We start from the raw sequence: 16,944 nt of genomic DNA on the forward strand, positions 1-16,944 counted from the left end.
AGTCTTTGGGAGGAAGAGAGCACACCCCAGATGGAGGTGGAAAGGCCCTGAGGCAGAATGGGAAGAGCTGAGGAACTCCACAGGGCTGAGACAGAAACCCGTCAAGTTTGCTCTGCTCCCTCCATTTCCAGAGAGGAAAGATAGCTGGTTGATGGGGGTGGCTGTGCAGTGGCGTGGACCAGAGTGTCCACATAGTATAGTGGCCACAGAAGCAAGACCTGAGCCAGCCATTCCAGGCCATGTGGGCCCACATGTGCTTGTGAGTCTGTGTGTGGAAAGGCAGTGTGGGCCGTCTCGGAAACAGGGACAGGCAGGCAGGCTGGGGCAAGGGTGTCTGTGATGCTAGAGTTGGTCACAGAGCAGCAAACCCTGTCCCTTGTCACGGTGGGAAAGGTAAGGAGGGCAGTAGCTGCAGGTGTGGAGAGGTGTAGGGAGTTCCAACCTGCACTCTGCCACCAGCTTGCCGTGCCCTTGGGGGAACCACATCTACCCTCTAGGTCATAGTAAGTTGCAGGCATAACTAGATCCTGAAACAGAGAAGGGACATTCACTGAACACTGGTGAATCCCCATAGAGTACTGCTTACTTAATAGTGTTCAGTTCCGATCACTGTGTCGTGGTTGTGCACCATGTCGACACCAGAGGAAGCCACTGGAGGGTCCCTGGGAACCGCCTGTACTTTGTGAGTTGACTGTAAATCTACAGTCATCTCAAAATCATGAGCCTAAAAAATGTACTTCATCAGAAAAAAGAAAAAAGCAACATTGAATATATACACCCAAGGTCACTTCCAACACTAAGGGTGTGCCTCTGTGCTGTCAGGGTGGAAGCGGGGCTGCGGGGAAAGGGGGGCAGTGGGGCTGCTGGGAAAAGCAGGCACCCGAAGGGCAGGGCTGCACGAAGTGAGGTGGGGGACCAGCTGAGCTCCAAGAGGAAGAGGGCCACCGAGTGCCTCAAGTCTCAGGACCAGTCCTCACCTGAACCGACCTGACTCCTGGTCCAGACCTGGGACATTTGGTCCACCTGGAGGGTGCTGGGATCTGCCATGAAGGGGGAAGGGCCGGGAAGGACTGTGGGGAACAAAGGGGCCCAGCAACAGGGCCCCCTTCCTTCCTTCCTTGTCTTCTTGGAAGAGGGACCCTGTGTTGGGTGCTCTGGGGTGATATCAGGACAAGGCTATAGAGGGTGAAGTGTAGTCAGGGTCACTCAGTGCCACTTGGAACAGGAGGAGCTATAAAGTGCTTATACTGGGAAGAGCACAGAGAAGACAACAAAGCCGTCTGCAGAGGCCGTTGCTCCCTAAGACTCTAATGCAGATGAGGCGGCCGGAGTCAGGACACTTGGTCCGAATCCCAGTTCTGCCACTGAAATTGCAGTGTGACCTTGGGTGACTCATTTACCCCCAGCCTGCCCGTTTCCTCTTCCGTAGAATGGAAATAAAGAATAGCTCCCTCAAAGTCATGATCAGGGGTTAAATGAGGTCACTTACATGCAAACAGTGGCATGCTAAAGTGTAGGAGTGTCTTAATTGTTTTTGTTTTTGTTTTTCTATCACATGGAAAAAATGGAAATAACCTAGTTTTGCAGACAATGGAGAAATCTAATTTTTTTAAAAATGAGGGGTGGCTATGTAAATCACGGCAAAACCACTTAAAGAAATATAAGCAGTCATTAATAATGAAGGTTAGGTAGCAACACAGAAAATGATCGCAACAGTGCTTGTTAAAAGAAAACAAAACAAATAAAAGCATACCAACTCAACTATGTGTAAAACAGATCCTTGGGGAAAATTCTAGAAGGAAATACACCAAAATATTACCAATGGTTGAGTTGGGGGTGAGTGGAGGTGGGCTTACAGGTGACTTTTCTTATTTTCTAAATGTTCTGAAAGTATATTAAATTTATTTAAAAAATTTTTATTTCATTAAAAAAAACACATTTCCCGAACCACTGCAGAAAAATTAGGTATGACGAGCAGGAGCATGCTGGGGCCGAGATGCACCAGGGGAGGGGAGTGAGGGCAGAACCAGCCAGCAGGCTGAGGAGGGGGCGGGGCTGCCAACTGTCTCCGTGGCAGGCCATGCCCTGGGCAAGGGCTCTCCCAGACCACACTCCCGGAGCTGCAGGTCAGATCAGACGGGAGAGATCGGGTTGCCCAGAGGTCTCTGGGGAGGGCTAGGACTCTAGGCACCTTGTGGCTGTGCCTCAGGGTTCTGCCTCGCTGTCATGGTGGCATCAGGAGCATCCTCAGGGGCAGCTCCCCAGAAGGCTTCATCTGCTCCTCAGTGCGAGGGAGGGGCCCAGGCCCAGGGAAGAAGAGCGGGCGGGGTGTTTGTGCATACTCCCTCAGGGACAGCCCCAGTTCTGCCCACCGGGTTCCACTTGCATGTCCCCCTTCCCTCCCAATCCACGGGCCTGCAAGAGCAGGGCCAACCACGCTGGGAGCTTTCACAAAACAACAGACTTTAATGGAAAATGGGAACGTGAGCAAGTGAGCGGAGGCAGCGGCGACAGGGCCTCACCCCCGTCATTCCCTTTGGCCAAACCTAGGTATCGTCCTGAGGCGCCCCCTCCCCACACTTCAGGGCTCTCCCTCGGGCAAGAGGGCAGGCGCTCGGAGGGGCCCCTTGTCCAGCAGGCCTGCAGTGCAGTGGGCGCCCAGAGCCGTGTGAGGAGGTGGGTGGTGTAAAAGAGCTTGGCACAGGTGGGACGGCAGGGGATGAGGCAGCAGAAGGTGTTGCTTAAGCCAGAGTGATTCCCAAAGTACCCCAAGGAAGGGCTGTTTGTCTCCTGGGCTGAGAAGCAGGGGTCGGAGGGACTCTGTCGCCCCCAACGTGGGCCTGGTGCTATGAAGAAGGGCAAAAGGGCAGAGCAGATGCCAGCCTGCGAAGGGCAGGTGGGAGCTTTGGTGGCACTGTGGTTGTTGGCTTTAGGGCCCAGGCCAGGGGCGGGGAACAGAGTGCCCTGCCAGTGCCCAGAGTGGTGCTTGTGGAATTGACCAAAAGTCCCCAAGTTCCCATTGTCATTCTCTCCTTATGCTGTGCCTGAGCTGAGCACCTGGTCTACCTGCCCCCTCCCCTACCCCAGACACCTGGGATGCCCTTATTTAGCCTCCTGCAATGTTCCCACAGCCACCTTCACTGCTTGGAACACAGCCCAGTCCATCTAGGAGAAAGAGAGAGGACAAGGAGTTCACAGCCACAGTCGGAGGCTCTCCCCACCCAGAACACCCTTCCCGGGCCAAGCCTAGCTGCTTGCTTAGCGCAAGGCTAGGTCTGCTTTGCTACGCCACCTGTGCCACGGGTGGACTTGGGCACACTGGCTTCCTGGCTAGTTTCATACTCACCTGGGCATAAAGCAGGCGGCAGTCAGGGGACAGGCTGGGTCCCTGGTGGCAGAGCTGAGCAGAGAGGGCAGAGGTCTCCGGGGACAAGAAGTGCTGAGTGACACTCACTGTGCTTACCAGGCCCTGCACCTGTGCCAGGAAGGAGGTAAGCAGGAGGGTCAGTGGAGACTTGGGATCACACCCCTGCCCACTGCCCAGCTTGGCCCTTCACATAATGACCCCACCCAGCTCTCAGAAAACAGCTGGATCCAACACCAGCATCCCAAAGGGCATGGTCAAAACCAGGCCAAGGGGATGCCAGAGATGGCACCAAGCTGGCACCCAGGGACCCAAAGCCAGTTCAAGAAGACTGCCACAATGGAAGCGTGGCTTCCTGCCCTGCCTAGCTCTCCGTGTCCCCTGAAAGGAATAAGGCTGTAACAGGTGGGGGGATGGGTGTCACTGTGCTACTGTTCCTGCTGCTCCTGACACTGAGCTCTCCACAGGGTCCGGCGGCCCACCGGGGAAGCACCTGGTGGGGGGCCCCCGCAGGGACCAGCACAGCCTCTCCCGGGGCCTGCAGCAGGGTCCAGCAGCTCACACCCCACTCCTCCCGCAGGCGCCGCCGCAGCCCTGCATCCAAGTAGCAGCTGCCTGGGCTGCCAGGCTCCAGGCTGCCTGCCCCAGCCGGACACACCTCAAAGAAGAGAAAGGGGAGTGAGTGAGTGAGGGGTGGTGAGAGCAGGGCTGTAGGACGGGGTGTGGACTTCCCAAACTGCGAGGGTGCTGGGAAGAGCTGAGTGTTCAAGTCTAGAAGGGCAAGCAGGGGAGGACCTGGGAGGGAAAGAAAGGGGCTGGGAGGTGAGGGGCTGGTGGACTGGAGACTGGGCTGAAAGGAGCTTAGAGGAAAGGATTAAGGCTCTGAGGTCAGGGGATCTAAATCTCTGCTTTCCTGAGGCCAGGAACCTTGAAGAGCCCGTGTCCCAGGCCCCGGGCACCGTCCTCCCTCAGACATACCCCCTTCTCCAAAACCCAGGAAGACACCCTGCATAGTCCAGCTCATGAACTTCCTACACTGAGAGCTGGATTCTAGTGAGCATCCTGAACTGTGTCCTAAATTGTAGGTGATTAGGCAGCTGCATGTTCCTGGAGAGACCTTCCAAATTCTTCTAAGACCCCAGATTCAGAAGAGGCATGACCACAAGAAGTCCTGATCCCCAGTGGGTGTGGGTGGGCACAGCTGGGGCAGGGGTGGGGGGCACTTTACCAATTAAACCACAGCAGGGAGCTCCGTGGACAGACAAGGACTGGCAGAGGCCAGAGAAGGAGATGCCCAGGGCACACCTGCTGAGGTGACCGCCAGCATCACACTCCAACTGGCCACCTCCAGCTAGGACCCCAGCAATGGTCCCTGGGCTCAGGGCTTAGGGCTCAGGGCTCTAAGACGGTCATGGGAAGAGGGGAGGCTGCTGAGCCTTGTTGGACCCAAGGGTAGCCCCAGGCAAGTGCTAAGGCTCCTTTGCTCCCCGAAGTTCAAGTCCATCCTGGGGGTAGAAGAGTGTTTCCCAGGCCACCCAGTGAGAATACATCCCTCAGACCTTCCCCATGAGTCATGGGGTGTGGCCATATGGGACTGCCCAGAGCTGGCCACACCCAGGCCAGACGAGGCCACATGTGTATGAAGGGGCGCCCCTGTTTGCTCCCCTCTGCAGATGCATTCCAGCACCTGCGTGTGCATCCACAGACCTGTGCACCTGTGGGTGGGGCAGTGGTGACAGCCACACTGACGTCTGCATGACTGTGTGTGACATGTGCCTTAGCAGGGGCGATACTTGGTGGACATCTTTCCCCAGGACAATCAGAGCTCAGCTGGACTTCAGAAGCCCTGTACCCGCCCTAACCTCAACACTGGCCCCAGCCCCCTGGACCTTCCTGCCCCTCAGCCTGGTCCAGTCTCTCCCTGCCATACTCATGGCCTCCCTCAGCCCTTACTTGCTAACACCCCAAGAAGCTAACACTGCTCGTGAGATGTCAATGACTTAAGGGTGAGCAGAAGGTAGGCAATTCAGACGGGCTTCCCTTTGCCCATGAAGGGGAGGCTACCTGCCCCAGGGAGGAGCACACGGTGGTAGTCTGGGGTGGGAACAACCGGAAGCTCAGGGCCCAGCTCCACCACTCAGCCTCAGTTTTCCCATCTGAAAAATGAGAAAGCAGCAGAACCTACCTCTCGGGGCAGTTGTGACGACTGGCTGAGGTAACTCGTTTCAGGGCCCCAGCACAGTGCCCAGCCTACGGCCACACCCACTTTCGTTTCATCACTGGCTCCTCCCCAACACCCCCTCTTGCCATGCGCCCCACCACACGGCCCTCAGCCCCCCTGCTCTGCACCTGCCTGCTCCCCTGAGGGGGTGGGGAGCAGGGGACGAACACAGACAGGGAGAGTGTCTGGGGCTGGAGTCCCCGCTGCCAGAGAGCAGGGGGCCCGCACAGGGGAAGGGACGGGCTCCCGGCTCCCTCCTCACCATCTGGAGAAAACGGCGGATGCGCTGGGCGTCCTGTGCCCGGAACACGTGCCACACGCTGCTGACCTGGCTGCCAGGAGACCAGAGCCCTTCCCCATCCAGGCCTGAGAGGAAGTCTGAGGGAGAAAGCCGGCTCAGGGGTGCCCAGGGCAGGCAGACACAGAACCCCCCACCTGCAGCTTGTCCCCGCCCCTGCTTCGAGCTGAGGGCCCACCTTTCTGTGCACGATGCCAGGCAGGCAGTGGGGCTTCAGCACGCACCAGCACACTGACCAGGTCTGTCACCTCCACGCAGAGGTTCTTGGTCCCCAGGTGCCCACGGTGTGGGCTCACACCTGCACGGAGGCAGAGAAAGGACAACTGGGAACAGGTCCTAGAGCCCTGGCACAGATGTACAGACACAGAGAGGAGGAGAATGGGAGCAGGAATGGGAAGGAGCGGAGGGGACACTTACCGTAGGCTGCACACAGCTGGGGCTCCAGTGCACACAGGGCGGGGCCCAGTGGGAGGTAGGAAGCCAGGTTGAGTTTCCCGTGTAGGGCACAGTACTCTGGAAGGGGCAGACTGGCAGCCAGGTTCTCCAGCCTGTGAGGGAGGTCATGCCCAGCAGGCTCAACCCAAGCACCAGAGACCCCATCAAAGGCTCCCACTACTGGGCAACTGCCAGAGGCAAGCACAGTGTGCCTACGGTCACAGGTGGGGGTAAGCGGGAGAGAAGGGGTGGTGAGGGGCCAGTGGCAGGTGGGAGTGAGGGAGGGTGGGCCAGCCTGAGGTACCACACACACCTGCTGGTGTCCTCGTCCCGCAGAGCTCTGTGCAGCAGGAGGACCGAGCCCTCGGATGACTTGGGTCGAACTAAGGGGAGACACAGACAGCCCACTGCCCAGAGGCCCTGCCCCCTGCACAGCAACACAGCCCTGTGTTTGCCCTAGGCTCTGCTTCCAGCTGCCCCCAAGTTTCCTGGGAACTCCACCGCCACCCCGCTCTGGCTCCCAGTGCCCTCCACCCCACACCCAAGATACTTACTCTCAGGCCGGGAGAATCCATCCCAGAAGGCCGCGCTGCCCAGGTTTGTGGGCTGAGGGGGCCCGAGGGGGGCCATCACCTTCACCTGGCCTCCGAGTACCTCAAGAGCCTCTGTGCCCCACAGGCTGCCTTGCAACGTCCTCTGGATCCCTGACACCAGCACAGGCTGTCGTGGGGGGAAACGGGGACACAGGAGAATGCAGGGGCTGCCAACACAGTGGAGCTGGGGTGTCTCTCAGAGGTTGCCAGGCCACCCCTGTAAGCAACGGGCCAGGTCTGTCTGGGCCTGGGGATAGAGTCCCGAGGCTGAGCAAGGCCGGGAGAGCTGGGAGTGGGGAGGGGAAGAGCCTCACCTGGCCCTGCCTCCAGTGCTCCTGGAACAGGTGGAAGCCTCGCCACCGAGGCCTGGGCTCCTGCAGCCACAGCAAAGCCCCTGGTGGAGGCAGCCTGGACCGAATTGGCGAGAGGGGCAGGCCCAGACCCTTTCGCAGGGCCGGCCCCGCCCGCAGGCCAGGCCCCAGAGCTTTCTCCTGGATCTTCCGTTCCACTACCTGCGCAATGATGCTGTCCAAGATGTTGGTGATCCGGTCATCCTGCGGGCAGGGAGCAACAGGGACAGAGGGGCTCAGGACCTGCGGACTCACATGGAGGACCGGCCCAGCCACTGTCCATCCCCACCCCTCAGCCCCTCCCCCAGACCCTTGCTCACACTGGGCAGGGCTGGAGTGACAGGGGCAAAAGCCATGTGTATCCGCTCATGCCCCAGGCAGAGTTTGACAGCAGTGGAGGCCAGCAGCTCACAGAGAGAGGGACAAGGCAGGGACCCTCGGCTGGTTCGGCCCTCTGCAGAGGTCTCTGTGGAGTCCGGGGTCTCTGTTGAGGAGAGGACAGGCTGGCCTTCATCTGGAGGCTCTCTGGCCCAGACGCTCTCCTGCATCCCCCCATCTCCTGGCCACACTTGCTTCCTCCCAACCAGGCCGCCCCAATCTGGATGCACTGTGCTCCCCCACGCCCACCCCCAGCTCTCCTTCGGGCAGCCAGAACCACTCCAAAAGAGGGCCCGAAAAGGGGTCTGGCTGGAGGGAGATTGGGAAGCTTGCCCTAGATCTGATTTAGACTTACTTTCTCCGGAACACCTTGAGACAAGTGATGGCAATGTGGGGAGAGGGGCAGTTAAAATAAGCCCAATCTCTTCCGAGGCTCCCCGCCCTGGCCCAGCACCCCCAACCCAGGCTGAAAGAGGGGCAGGGGGCCACTCACCCTCTTTGATGTCCTTGGTCCTGTTGGTGTCCCCGTTGCAGGAAGGTTGTGGAGCTGGGGTGGTTTTCTCTGTCGGCTCCTTCTGTTAAAGCCATCCACCACCCCCAATCCAACCAGAGATTAAAAAATGGCAAACGCAACTCAATCCAAATCAACACACATGTATTAACAATGGGCTCCTGTAAGTCTTAAATTGCATTTACAAGGAGTAAAAGGTTATATGGTAGAACGTTAGGTGGTAAGAAGTTGCTCGTGGAATTCTACATGCGGTGTGGTCTAAAGTACACTAGAACAGACTTGAACGAACAGGCAGGCAAACCACTGATGGCAAAATGACCACGGTGGCATTATAGGCCACTGTCCTTTTCTTTCTTATACTTGTCTGTGTTTTCCAAATTTTCCACCATGGGTACGTAGCATGGTGTCTGGCATGTAAAATGCATTCAACAAACTATTTCTTGAGTAACTAACTTGTATATCAAAAACACGAGCTTCATAAAAGTTTTGCAAAATGCACATTGAGCACCTGCTACATGTTAGGTGCAGGGATACTGAGAAGCTGAACCAGCGCTTCACTGACAGGGGCATGTGCCTGGGACGTGGGGAGACGGGACAGGAAAGCAAGCAGCTGTAGCATGACATGGCAGGTGCTAGGCTGGTACACGCACAAAGCGGGTAGGAGCTCCGGGGCACAGTGAGGACTCCTGCTGGGCAGGATGCAGGCTGGGGGGAAGTGGGACAGATGCTGGCACTGGGCCGTGGAGCCTCACCCCCAGGGGAGGGTGGGAAGTAGCCTGACGTCCCGTTTCATCTGTATGGAAAGAAAGGGGCCAAACCCCGCCAAGGCGAGGAATTTGCAGACACACTGCATCCTGGAGTCCACCTGGGGCTAGTACTCTGTGATCTGTCCCATGCTTCTTACCTGCTGGCTCCCATCTCCAGGGGCCCACATCTGGGCATCAGCTTGGCAGGGACAGTGGCCCCGGATGTCAAACTTGACCCAGATCTGGTGCATCGCGGTGCTCAGTTCTGCCAATGCTGGAGGTGGGAGGGGAGATGGAGTGTGTCTGTGAGCACAGGCAGGAGGCAGCTCTGTGCTGCTTGAGCTTGCCACTCATGAGGGCACGACATTGGACTGAGGGACATCCCAGCAGGAACCTGGTCTCCCCCAGGATCTGCCCCTGCTCGCCTCTGGCCCTCCGAGATGGCTCACCCTGGCTGGAGACAAACTGAGCGAGCATCAAGGAAGAGGCACGGTGCCCAGCCTCGGGGGCACACTCCTCTGCGCACTGCTCCGGAGAGCCTGCGGGGAGAAAGGGCAAAGTTGAAGGTCTGGAAGCCAAGGCAAGCCCAGGGGCAGGTCAGGGAAGAAGAGCAAGAGCACTGATATCTAATCAGGGGGCTTGACAATCGATAAAACATGGCCTTTCTGGGACATGTGGGTTCAAGTGACACAGGATCCTTTGCTTGTGGAACGCAAAGACTTTAATATGCTGAAATGAGTTGTAAAACTCCAAAACGTAGAATACATAGAAACATAGAGTGTTCTGAACGTTTTGACCCTGGAACTCTTTTTGGCCATGTCTATTAGAACAATGGGAAATTTCAAGCCCTCAGGTGGCCCAGTAGAGCCAAGGAAGAGAAACCTGAGAACCATGAAGAGAAAAGGACTTGGAATCAGGAGCCCTGAGCCTAAATCTTGAGCCCAAAGCTTGGAAGTTGTGACTTTGGACGAGTGACTTAACCTCCCTGAGTTTTCTTATCTGGAAAATGGAGGCAAAAATACCCACCTCACAGCGCTGTAAGGGTTAAAGAGGTGCAAGCGGACAGAATGGGAGGCACAGAGTAGGCACTCGACTCCGTTTAAGGGTGGGCAAGGACACAGGCGTGGCCCTGTGATCTGGGGAGAGGGAAAGGTCTGCTCTAGGGGGCACTGGGCGGGCGCTGATGCTGGGGCTGGGGAGGGAGGCTTTCTAGGAGAGAAGCAGCCAGCAACGGCCACAGACCTTAGAGCAGCCCTTCCAAGCCCCAGTCCCTGCCCTCCCACCCTCGGGCCCTGCTCCTTCCCTACCTGCTTTCTCCCTGGCCCTCCCAGCACCCGCCATGCGACCACAGGCTGCACATAGCCGGTGGCTGCAGCGAGGGCATCTCCAATGGGTGTTGAAGAGTCCATGGTGGCAGCGGCTGCAGCAACCTGGAATGCCTGGGCTGTCCTCTGTCGTGGCTGGCCCCTGGCCTGCTGCCCATGAACAGGGAGAGAACAGGGTCAGAGAGGGCTCACGCCACAGGCCCCATCTGAGGTCCTTGTGTGGCAGGCCTGCAGGCAGGGCTGGCGAGAAGCAGGAGCGGTTTCTCTGAGCGCCATCCCAGAAGGGAGCCAGGCCCCTCACAGATAGCCCCTGATGTGACAGCCCTTGTCAAGAACCTCCCAGAAGCACCACTGGGTCCAGACAAGCCTCTCAGGGAAGGTGCAGGCCCCGCCTAGCCAGTTCCTGCCCCATGGATTTCCCCTCCGACCCCAAATTACCAACCCACACCACATCCAGCACGTTTCTGCACCCACCCCGTCCCTCCCGAGCTGGCTTTCTTCAGGGGACTCTGCATCAGGAGAGGAAAGCTTACAAGGTCGTGCCTTCCCTCAACCAGAGTTTCCAACTGGGCTCTTATTGGTAGGCCCAAGGATACCAGTGAGCCAATGTTCACTTATTCATTCAACAAACACCACGTCCTGTCCTGGGCTAGCCTACTTGGGACTTGGGGCTTGCCCACCCGGCGCTCACATTCGAAGGGCAGACGGACCCATAAACACAGCAACGACGAAGCACCACAGGGTGGGTGCTGGGGCGTGAGAATGAAACGGAAGGCCGAGGGTGGGGTGTGAGGCCCACAAACGGGCCTGAGTGATGAGTAAGTTTTCATTCACTGGGTGGAAAGGGAGGGGAAGGGCCTTCCAGGCAGAAGGAACAGAGAGCACCGAGGCCAGAGGGAGTGGACAAGCCCGCGTGAGCTGGGAAGGACGCGCAGGCCGGACGCTGATGTGGTCTGTCGGGAATCCGGGTTCAGGGAGTGGCAGGGGCTGACGGAAGAGGATGGGGACTGGACTATCTGGGACAATAAGGAGCCACCAATAGGCCTCCACCCAGAAGTGAGGGACAGACAACGGGTCGTGTTTTCCCAAACACATTGCCCTCCAGGTGCCATGAAATGGATGCAGGAGGTAGAGCCTGGGGCCAGAGGGGCTCTGCAGTCTCAAACAGCAGCCCAAAGCCCAGCAGCCCCCGGCCCTGAGCCTTGCCACCCAGCAGGCCTTCCTTATGCACCCCCACCTTCGAGTGTTCTTACAGACACCAGGCACTCAGTCTTGTTTCATATCAAGCCCCGAAGCTCTTAGACAGCTGGGCTGGACCAGGTTTTACACCCTCCCAACCTTCCCCACCAAGCCAGAAACTTCAGAAAACATGGTGCCTGAGAGCCTTAGCCGGGATAAGGGCAAAGCAGGACCGACAGTGCTGGTGGGAGGGAGGGGCTCGCACTCAGAGGTCTCCATGCCCCTTGTGAAAGCAGCAGGCTCTACCAGGGCCCCCAGTGCCTTGCGGGTGCTGCTCACCTTCCCTCTGGGCCCAGGCCAGGGCCTCCCGCTCCCTCCGCAGCAGGCGGCACAGCCGGTCCCCTAAACCACTCAGCAGGTGCTTGGCGAGGCCTACGCTGAGCCCGGCCTTTGAGTCAGATCCTCCTCCCTCCTCGGAGCCCGCTGCCGTATCCTCCTCCTGCTGCTGCTCCCCTCCCTGAGACCATCTGGAGACAGGGAGGCAGAAGGTGAGGAGGGAGCCCTGAGTGGGAGGGTGCGGGGACCTCCACGGGCAAGGGCTCACCTGGGCACTTGCCGCGAGTGGCTGGCCAACCTTCCCACCTCTCCTGCTGCCTGGGCACAGCTCGGGCATTGGGCAGCGCCTGCAGGGGGTGCGGAGCAGGGTGCATCCTGATGTCCTGAGTCCTGGAGGTTGGCCCTGCCTTCTCGGGGTCCTGAGGGGACAAGGCAGCTGGTCAGGAGTCTGGACCTACCTGGGCTCATGCTAAACCCCAGGCCCTGCCTTGGCACCCAGCTGTCCCCATGTAGAACCAGCCCAGTCCTTAGATCCAGGCCCACGAGGCCTGACTTGGAACCAGTGAGAGTGGACCAGGCAGCTAGAAGCTTCACAGAAAAAGCCTGCAAGAGGAGCTTGGCAACAGCCTGACGTGACTGATAGGCCTCGAGGAGCGTCAGGGGCCCTGAGCCCGGGGCCAGGGCAGGAGCGGCGATGGTCCTAACACAGGTGCGGGGTCCAGCCAGTGTAGACTTTGGACAGCTCCGCTGTGGGCTTAGCAATGCTGCTGGCTGTGTGACAATGTGAGGAGACAATCCCAGCGTGGACGGAGGGCACCAGAAGGTGAGAAGGCCGGAGAGTTTCAACATAGGCCACAGGTGCGGTAACCCAAGACGGTTAAGAGACCAACAACTTCCCAGTCCAGGCACAGGCCTAGGGGAGCGTGGACAGACCCACAGCCAGGTGCAGGGTGCTGGGGCAAGGCTGCTGTGAGTCGGCATCCAGAGCTGAGAGTCCAGGGGACTCTCCGGGGAACCAAGAACCTAAGGTGATCCCGAAGAACCAAGGCCAAGGCCTGCAGCGCCAGGACCCCCTGCAAAGGGCACAGGGTGACAGAGGGGCACAGGATGTGCCCACGGCCCTAGCACTGGCAGAGTCCCGACTGAGCATCCATGACCCAGCTGGCTAGGAGAGCAGCTGTTTGTTCCCGAGGCAGGACAGGGCCCCTTCTGGAGAGGCAGCCCTCCAGGCGGGGTTTGTGGGGTAGACAACCGTAAAGGTGAATGGTGATGGGGCGTTCCCTGCCAGGAACTCTTCAAAGCCTTTTCTATGGATGATATCATTTAATCTTTGTGGCAGTCTATGACGTGGGTGTCCTCTTTATCTCCTTTTACAGATGAAGAAACTGAGGCACAGAGAGGCGAGGCAACCAGCCCAAGATCAAGGTCATGCAGCCACCAGTCAGCAGAGTCAGGAGCCGGGCACTGGGACTCCAGAGCCCAGGCTCTGAACCATGTCATTACACTGCCGCCTGCACCATGGCTTGGGAGGAGGCTGACAGAAATAGAAGCCACTTGCTTGAAGGCTCTGGCCTGGAGATGCTGAAGAACTCCCAACAGATGCTGGAACAGTCCGCTCTTGAAGGACATGCTGACCCCACCTCCTTGCAAAGCTCCCAGACTAGCTGCCCCCTCCCAAGGAGGTCCCCGGCAGCCCCTCCCCTGCCCCCTTACCTCTGTGGTCCTCACGCTGTTGGGCCTCCACCTTGTTCCCCAATGACAAGTCCGGGACATCCTGCTGATCTCTGGCCCTTTGCCCTGCACTGCTTGGGAAAGGGTCAGGGGGGCGCTTGGCAGCGGGGCTGCCCGCCACTCCCTGGACCTCAGGGCTGCTTGCCCGCTTGTGGGCCCGGAGAGGGGCGGCTGGGCTCTCCTCGTCCCCGGGGCAGTCACCAGGGCACCCAAACTGCTCAGAGTGTCTTGTGAGCCATGTCTTCTTCAGCTTGGTGTGGTGGCTGGGCAGGCAGGCCCTGGGACCAGAGACCCTGTTTGCTTCCTCGTTGGATTCACTGGCTCCCCTGCTCCCCCCTTCCAGGCCTTCCTGGCACTTCCCACAGGGGCCAAGGCCTCCATCTCCAGCAGGTGGGTGGGACGAGCAACAGGCCCTCTGGGTAGTAAGAGGCCCGGGAGAGGGGCACCTTGGTGTGGCTGATGGCCCCAGCTGGTACCCAAGGCCCCCACTCCCCGGTACAGTCCAGACATTGCCAAGAGTATGAACCAGGCCTGGAGGGCAAGTAGGCCAGGGGGCCCGGGGACCGATGTCTGGATGTCCCAGGAGAAGGGGGCAAAGATTCTGATGCCGGCCGAGGCCTGTCTCTCCATCCCGCTGGTGGAGTGGGGGGCACTCTGCCTCCCCACTTCTTTGGAGAGGCCCACCAGGGGCTAAGCCTAGCAACCCTGGTTCCACAGTTGCCAACGGCTCCTTCGCCAGCCTGAGAATACTCGGATCCTTATGGTAAAAACCCTGAAGAGAGGAAAAAGGATTAAGCTAGTGCTGACTTTGGTTCCAGTGCTTAAAAAAAACAAAACAAAACAAAACACAAGCAAACTGACCACCATCAGGTGGCCTTAAGGGTTGTGAAGATCCGGAAGAACACACATACTGGTTAATAGTCATTGCTCCCACGTGCTACCCCCTGCCCTGGTCACCCCCAGGTCACCCCCCAGGAATTCTTAGACCTCCCCACAATCTAGCAACTGAAGGGGTACTGTCTGCCACTGCCAAATGGGCGGCCAGGACCCAGCCAGACTGCTGGACGCCCTGTACCACACTGGTTTGAAAGCAGTTTAGAGCTCAACCCTGGGCATGGGAGTTGCCTGTGGGGGAGGGGTCCTGGACTCGGGCCACGGGGCTGCCTGCACATCCTTCTCCCCAACAGAGGGCTTTGTCTGTCCCCCTTTCTCAGAACAAGATCACATATTCCGAGGCCCAATCCCCAGGGCCTTGTTCTGAGTGGACATTGGATGAGTCAACCCTGGAAACAGCCTGAAGGCAGGGGAGGCCTAGAAGAATTGCTTGGCATTGACTTTGTCTAAGCTGACAGGCTCCGGCATCTGGGTCTTCTCATCAGAACGGAGGGGCAGTGTGACTCGACCCTGACAAAGCTGCTTGAGGGCCCGTGAGCTGCGTTGCATGGCCTGCTCGGCACTCACCTTGCTTCCTAAGCCGAAAGCAGAGGGCACTTTGGGCTGGCCCCCTGAGTACATCCAGGGATGCGGGGCCAGGGGCCAGTCACATGGACGTTCTGGGGGCAGGCTGGACACTAGGTAGGGTGGCAAGTAGGTGGGCACCCAGAAGGGAGCTCGTTCAAAGATCTTGGTCTCCAGAAGGAAGGGGCAGTGCAAGGGCCGGAAGGCCACAGGGTCACTTTTGGCATGGTCACTGCTATGCTCAGGAATCAGGGAGCCATAACGAGGCGGGCATGCTGACCCACAGAATGCCAGCGGGTGGGTGAGCATTGCCTCTTTCCAGCGCAGCCCCTCCTTGCTGCTCAGCCAGCGGGCCTTGCTCTCCCCATTCCGGGGGCCTTCACCCTCCACTGTTGGGAGTGTGTCCTTGGGGCCCTGGGGGAAGCCAGGAGGAAGCCAGGAGTCTGGGGTGCTCAGGACACCCCTCCAGAAAGGAGCGGACTCTCCCAGGCACAACGCCCCATGGCGCAGGCCCTCTGGTGGCAGGGCATTCGGCTCCCGTCCCACGATGCTGTTCTCAGGGGCTGTCTTCTCCCAGGCTGGGCTGTCCTTCAGGAAGCTGGGCGTACTCTCCATCACTCTTCTGCCCTCATGGGGCTCTCCCAGAGGGGGTCCCTGGAGCATAACCACCAAAACATGAGACTCTTAGGCACCTGCCCCAAGCACCCTACTGCCTGGTACAGAGTGGGCACCGCCCTGGCAACATCAAGGCGGCTCAAACCAGTGAGGCAAGTGCCAACCCACAGCTGGGCTCCACACTGCCAGCCCACATGTGGCTTGAGGACCCGCCTGGGTGGGATGCTGAAGTGCAAAAGGTCACCTCTTCCCCAGACACCTGGGAATCCATAGCTTCCTGGGCAACAGCCCCTCAGCAGAGACTGCTGTTTCTAGGGTGGCACGGCTTGAAGAGCCTACAAGCTGGTCACAAGGCATGAGGAAGGATGGGGACAAGACCCCAAAAGATGAGCTTGGTGGAAGGCGCTGGACTGGGGACAAGAAGACTGGATCCTGGCCCTGACTCAGTCACCTGCTGTGTCACCCTGGGCAAGTCATGTCACTCCTCCGGACTGCAGTGTGCCACTGTGAAAAACAGGGCTTGGAATGTGGCGGTCTCAGAGGCCTCTTCCCACATTGCAGTCTGTTTCTGGGGGTGCTGCTTGCCCCCACCACCACCCTAGTCTCATCCAGGCTTATAGTGGTGGGAAGTATGGGCTGGGCAGGCTGGAGTCACGGGGAACCACGGGGCCAGGCTGCGGATTGGTATTTCTTCCCAAACCTGGGCAGCGCATCTCTGCCTCTTCCCAGCGCTCCACCGTTTCTCTGCTTCTGAGGCTGAGTCCCAGAGGACTGCCCCGCGCCCCCAAGGGAAGGAGAGAGCCAGCACAGAGAGGGGCGCTGAGAGGCCTCAGCTGCGATGGGTCAAGCTACCCCGTGCTGCCGGCAGTTCCAGGGCCGCCGGCGACCCGCAGTCACTGCAGGCCGGCGGGGAGAGGGCAGGAGGCGGGGAAAGCGGGCTGCGCCCCGGAGGGAGGCGAAGGAGGGAAAATTGAACGTGCGCGCACAAGATCAGGATGACAGGTGGCACCAGAGCCACAGCACTCCCTCTTCGCGGCCCCCTGGGCCGACCAGACGAAGCCCCAGGAGGCAGGTGGTTTTCTGGGGCCACCGCTCCCACGAGGTCCAGCCCCGTCCGGCACCCTAACTTTCGGATGTGTAACCCAGCCTAGAGGAGCACAGTGAGCTCATTCCCTGTTGCGGCTCGGGTTCAGCTCAGAGTGCCCGAAGGTGCGCTCCTGGCGCCCCCTCTCGGCACTTACCTGGGCTTCACAAGGCAGGTGCGGCTCCGGCGGCGGCAGGCGTCGGGGCCGGCACCGGGCGCCCGCTCCCCATGGGCCGACTCCGGGGCCTCCCGGCCGGCGGGCGAGGCCTGGTTCCCCGGCGCTCCGTGCTCAGCGCGGGGGCGCTCTCTCTCCCCCGGGG

General features: G+C 59.2%; 1 protein-coding gene across 3 annotated transcripts; it reads right to left on the reverse strand.

Moving 5' to 3' along the window:
• Positions 1-2,443: 2,443 nt before the first annotated feature.
• HR (HR lysine demethylase and nuclear receptor corepressor) lies at positions 2,444-16,942 on the reverse strand. Of its 3 annotated transcripts, none has more exons than XM_045853210.1 (19): positions 16,782-16,942; positions 14,929-15,594; positions 13,450-14,239; positions 12,005-12,155; positions 11,740-11,927; positions 10,204-10,371; positions 9,346-9,435; positions 9,055-9,170; positions 8,133-8,214; positions 7,582-7,745; positions 7,226-7,465; positions 6,873-7,038; positions 6,632-6,701; positions 6,301-6,431; positions 6,062-6,181; positions 5,848-5,963; positions 3,858-4,022; positions 3,347-3,475; positions 2,444-3,165 (listed from the first exon to the last, which is right to left on the reverse strand). In XM_045853210.1, the coding sequence occupies exons 2-19, from the start codon at positions 15,586-15,588 to the stop codon at positions 3,103-3,105; spliced, it is 3,609 nt and encodes a 1,202-aa protein (XP_045709166.1). In that variant the 5' UTR covers positions 15,589-15,594; positions 16,782-16,942; the 3' UTR covers positions 2,444-3,102. The 3 variants fall into 3 exon arrangements, with proteins under 3 accessions (XP_045709166.1, XP_045709168.1, XP_045709167.1); XM_045853212.1 differs by having other exon boundaries at positions 14,929-15,579; positions 16,782-16,941; XM_045853211.1 differs by having other exon boundaries at positions 10,204-10,368; positions 16,782-16,896.
• Positions 16,943-16,944: the final 2 nt, after the last annotated feature.

The sequence above is a fragment of the Phyllostomus hastatus genome, unplaced genomic scaffold (assembly GCF_019186645.2).
Source record: "Phyllostomus hastatus isolate PE091 unplaced genomic scaffold, TTU_PhHast_1.1 phas_contig_98, whole genome shotgun sequence".
NCBI lineage: Eukaryota > Metazoa > Chordata > Mammalia > Chiroptera > Phyllostomidae > Phyllostomus > Phyllostomus hastatus.

Coding starts and splice junctions, on each gene's coding strand:
- HR (XM_045853210.1), bottom strand. CDS start 15,588: ATGCTCCAGGGACCCCCTCTGGGAGAGCCCCATGAGGGCAGAAGAGTG. Junction 10,372..11,739: donor GGCCTGGGCCCAGAGGGAAG/GTGAGCAGCACC, acceptor GTTCATGGGCAG/CAGGCCAGGGGCCAGCCACG. Junction 7,039..7,225: donor AGCACTGGAGGCAGGGCCAG/GTGAGGCTCTTC, acceptor CCCCCACGACAG/CCTGTGCTGGTGTCAGGGAT.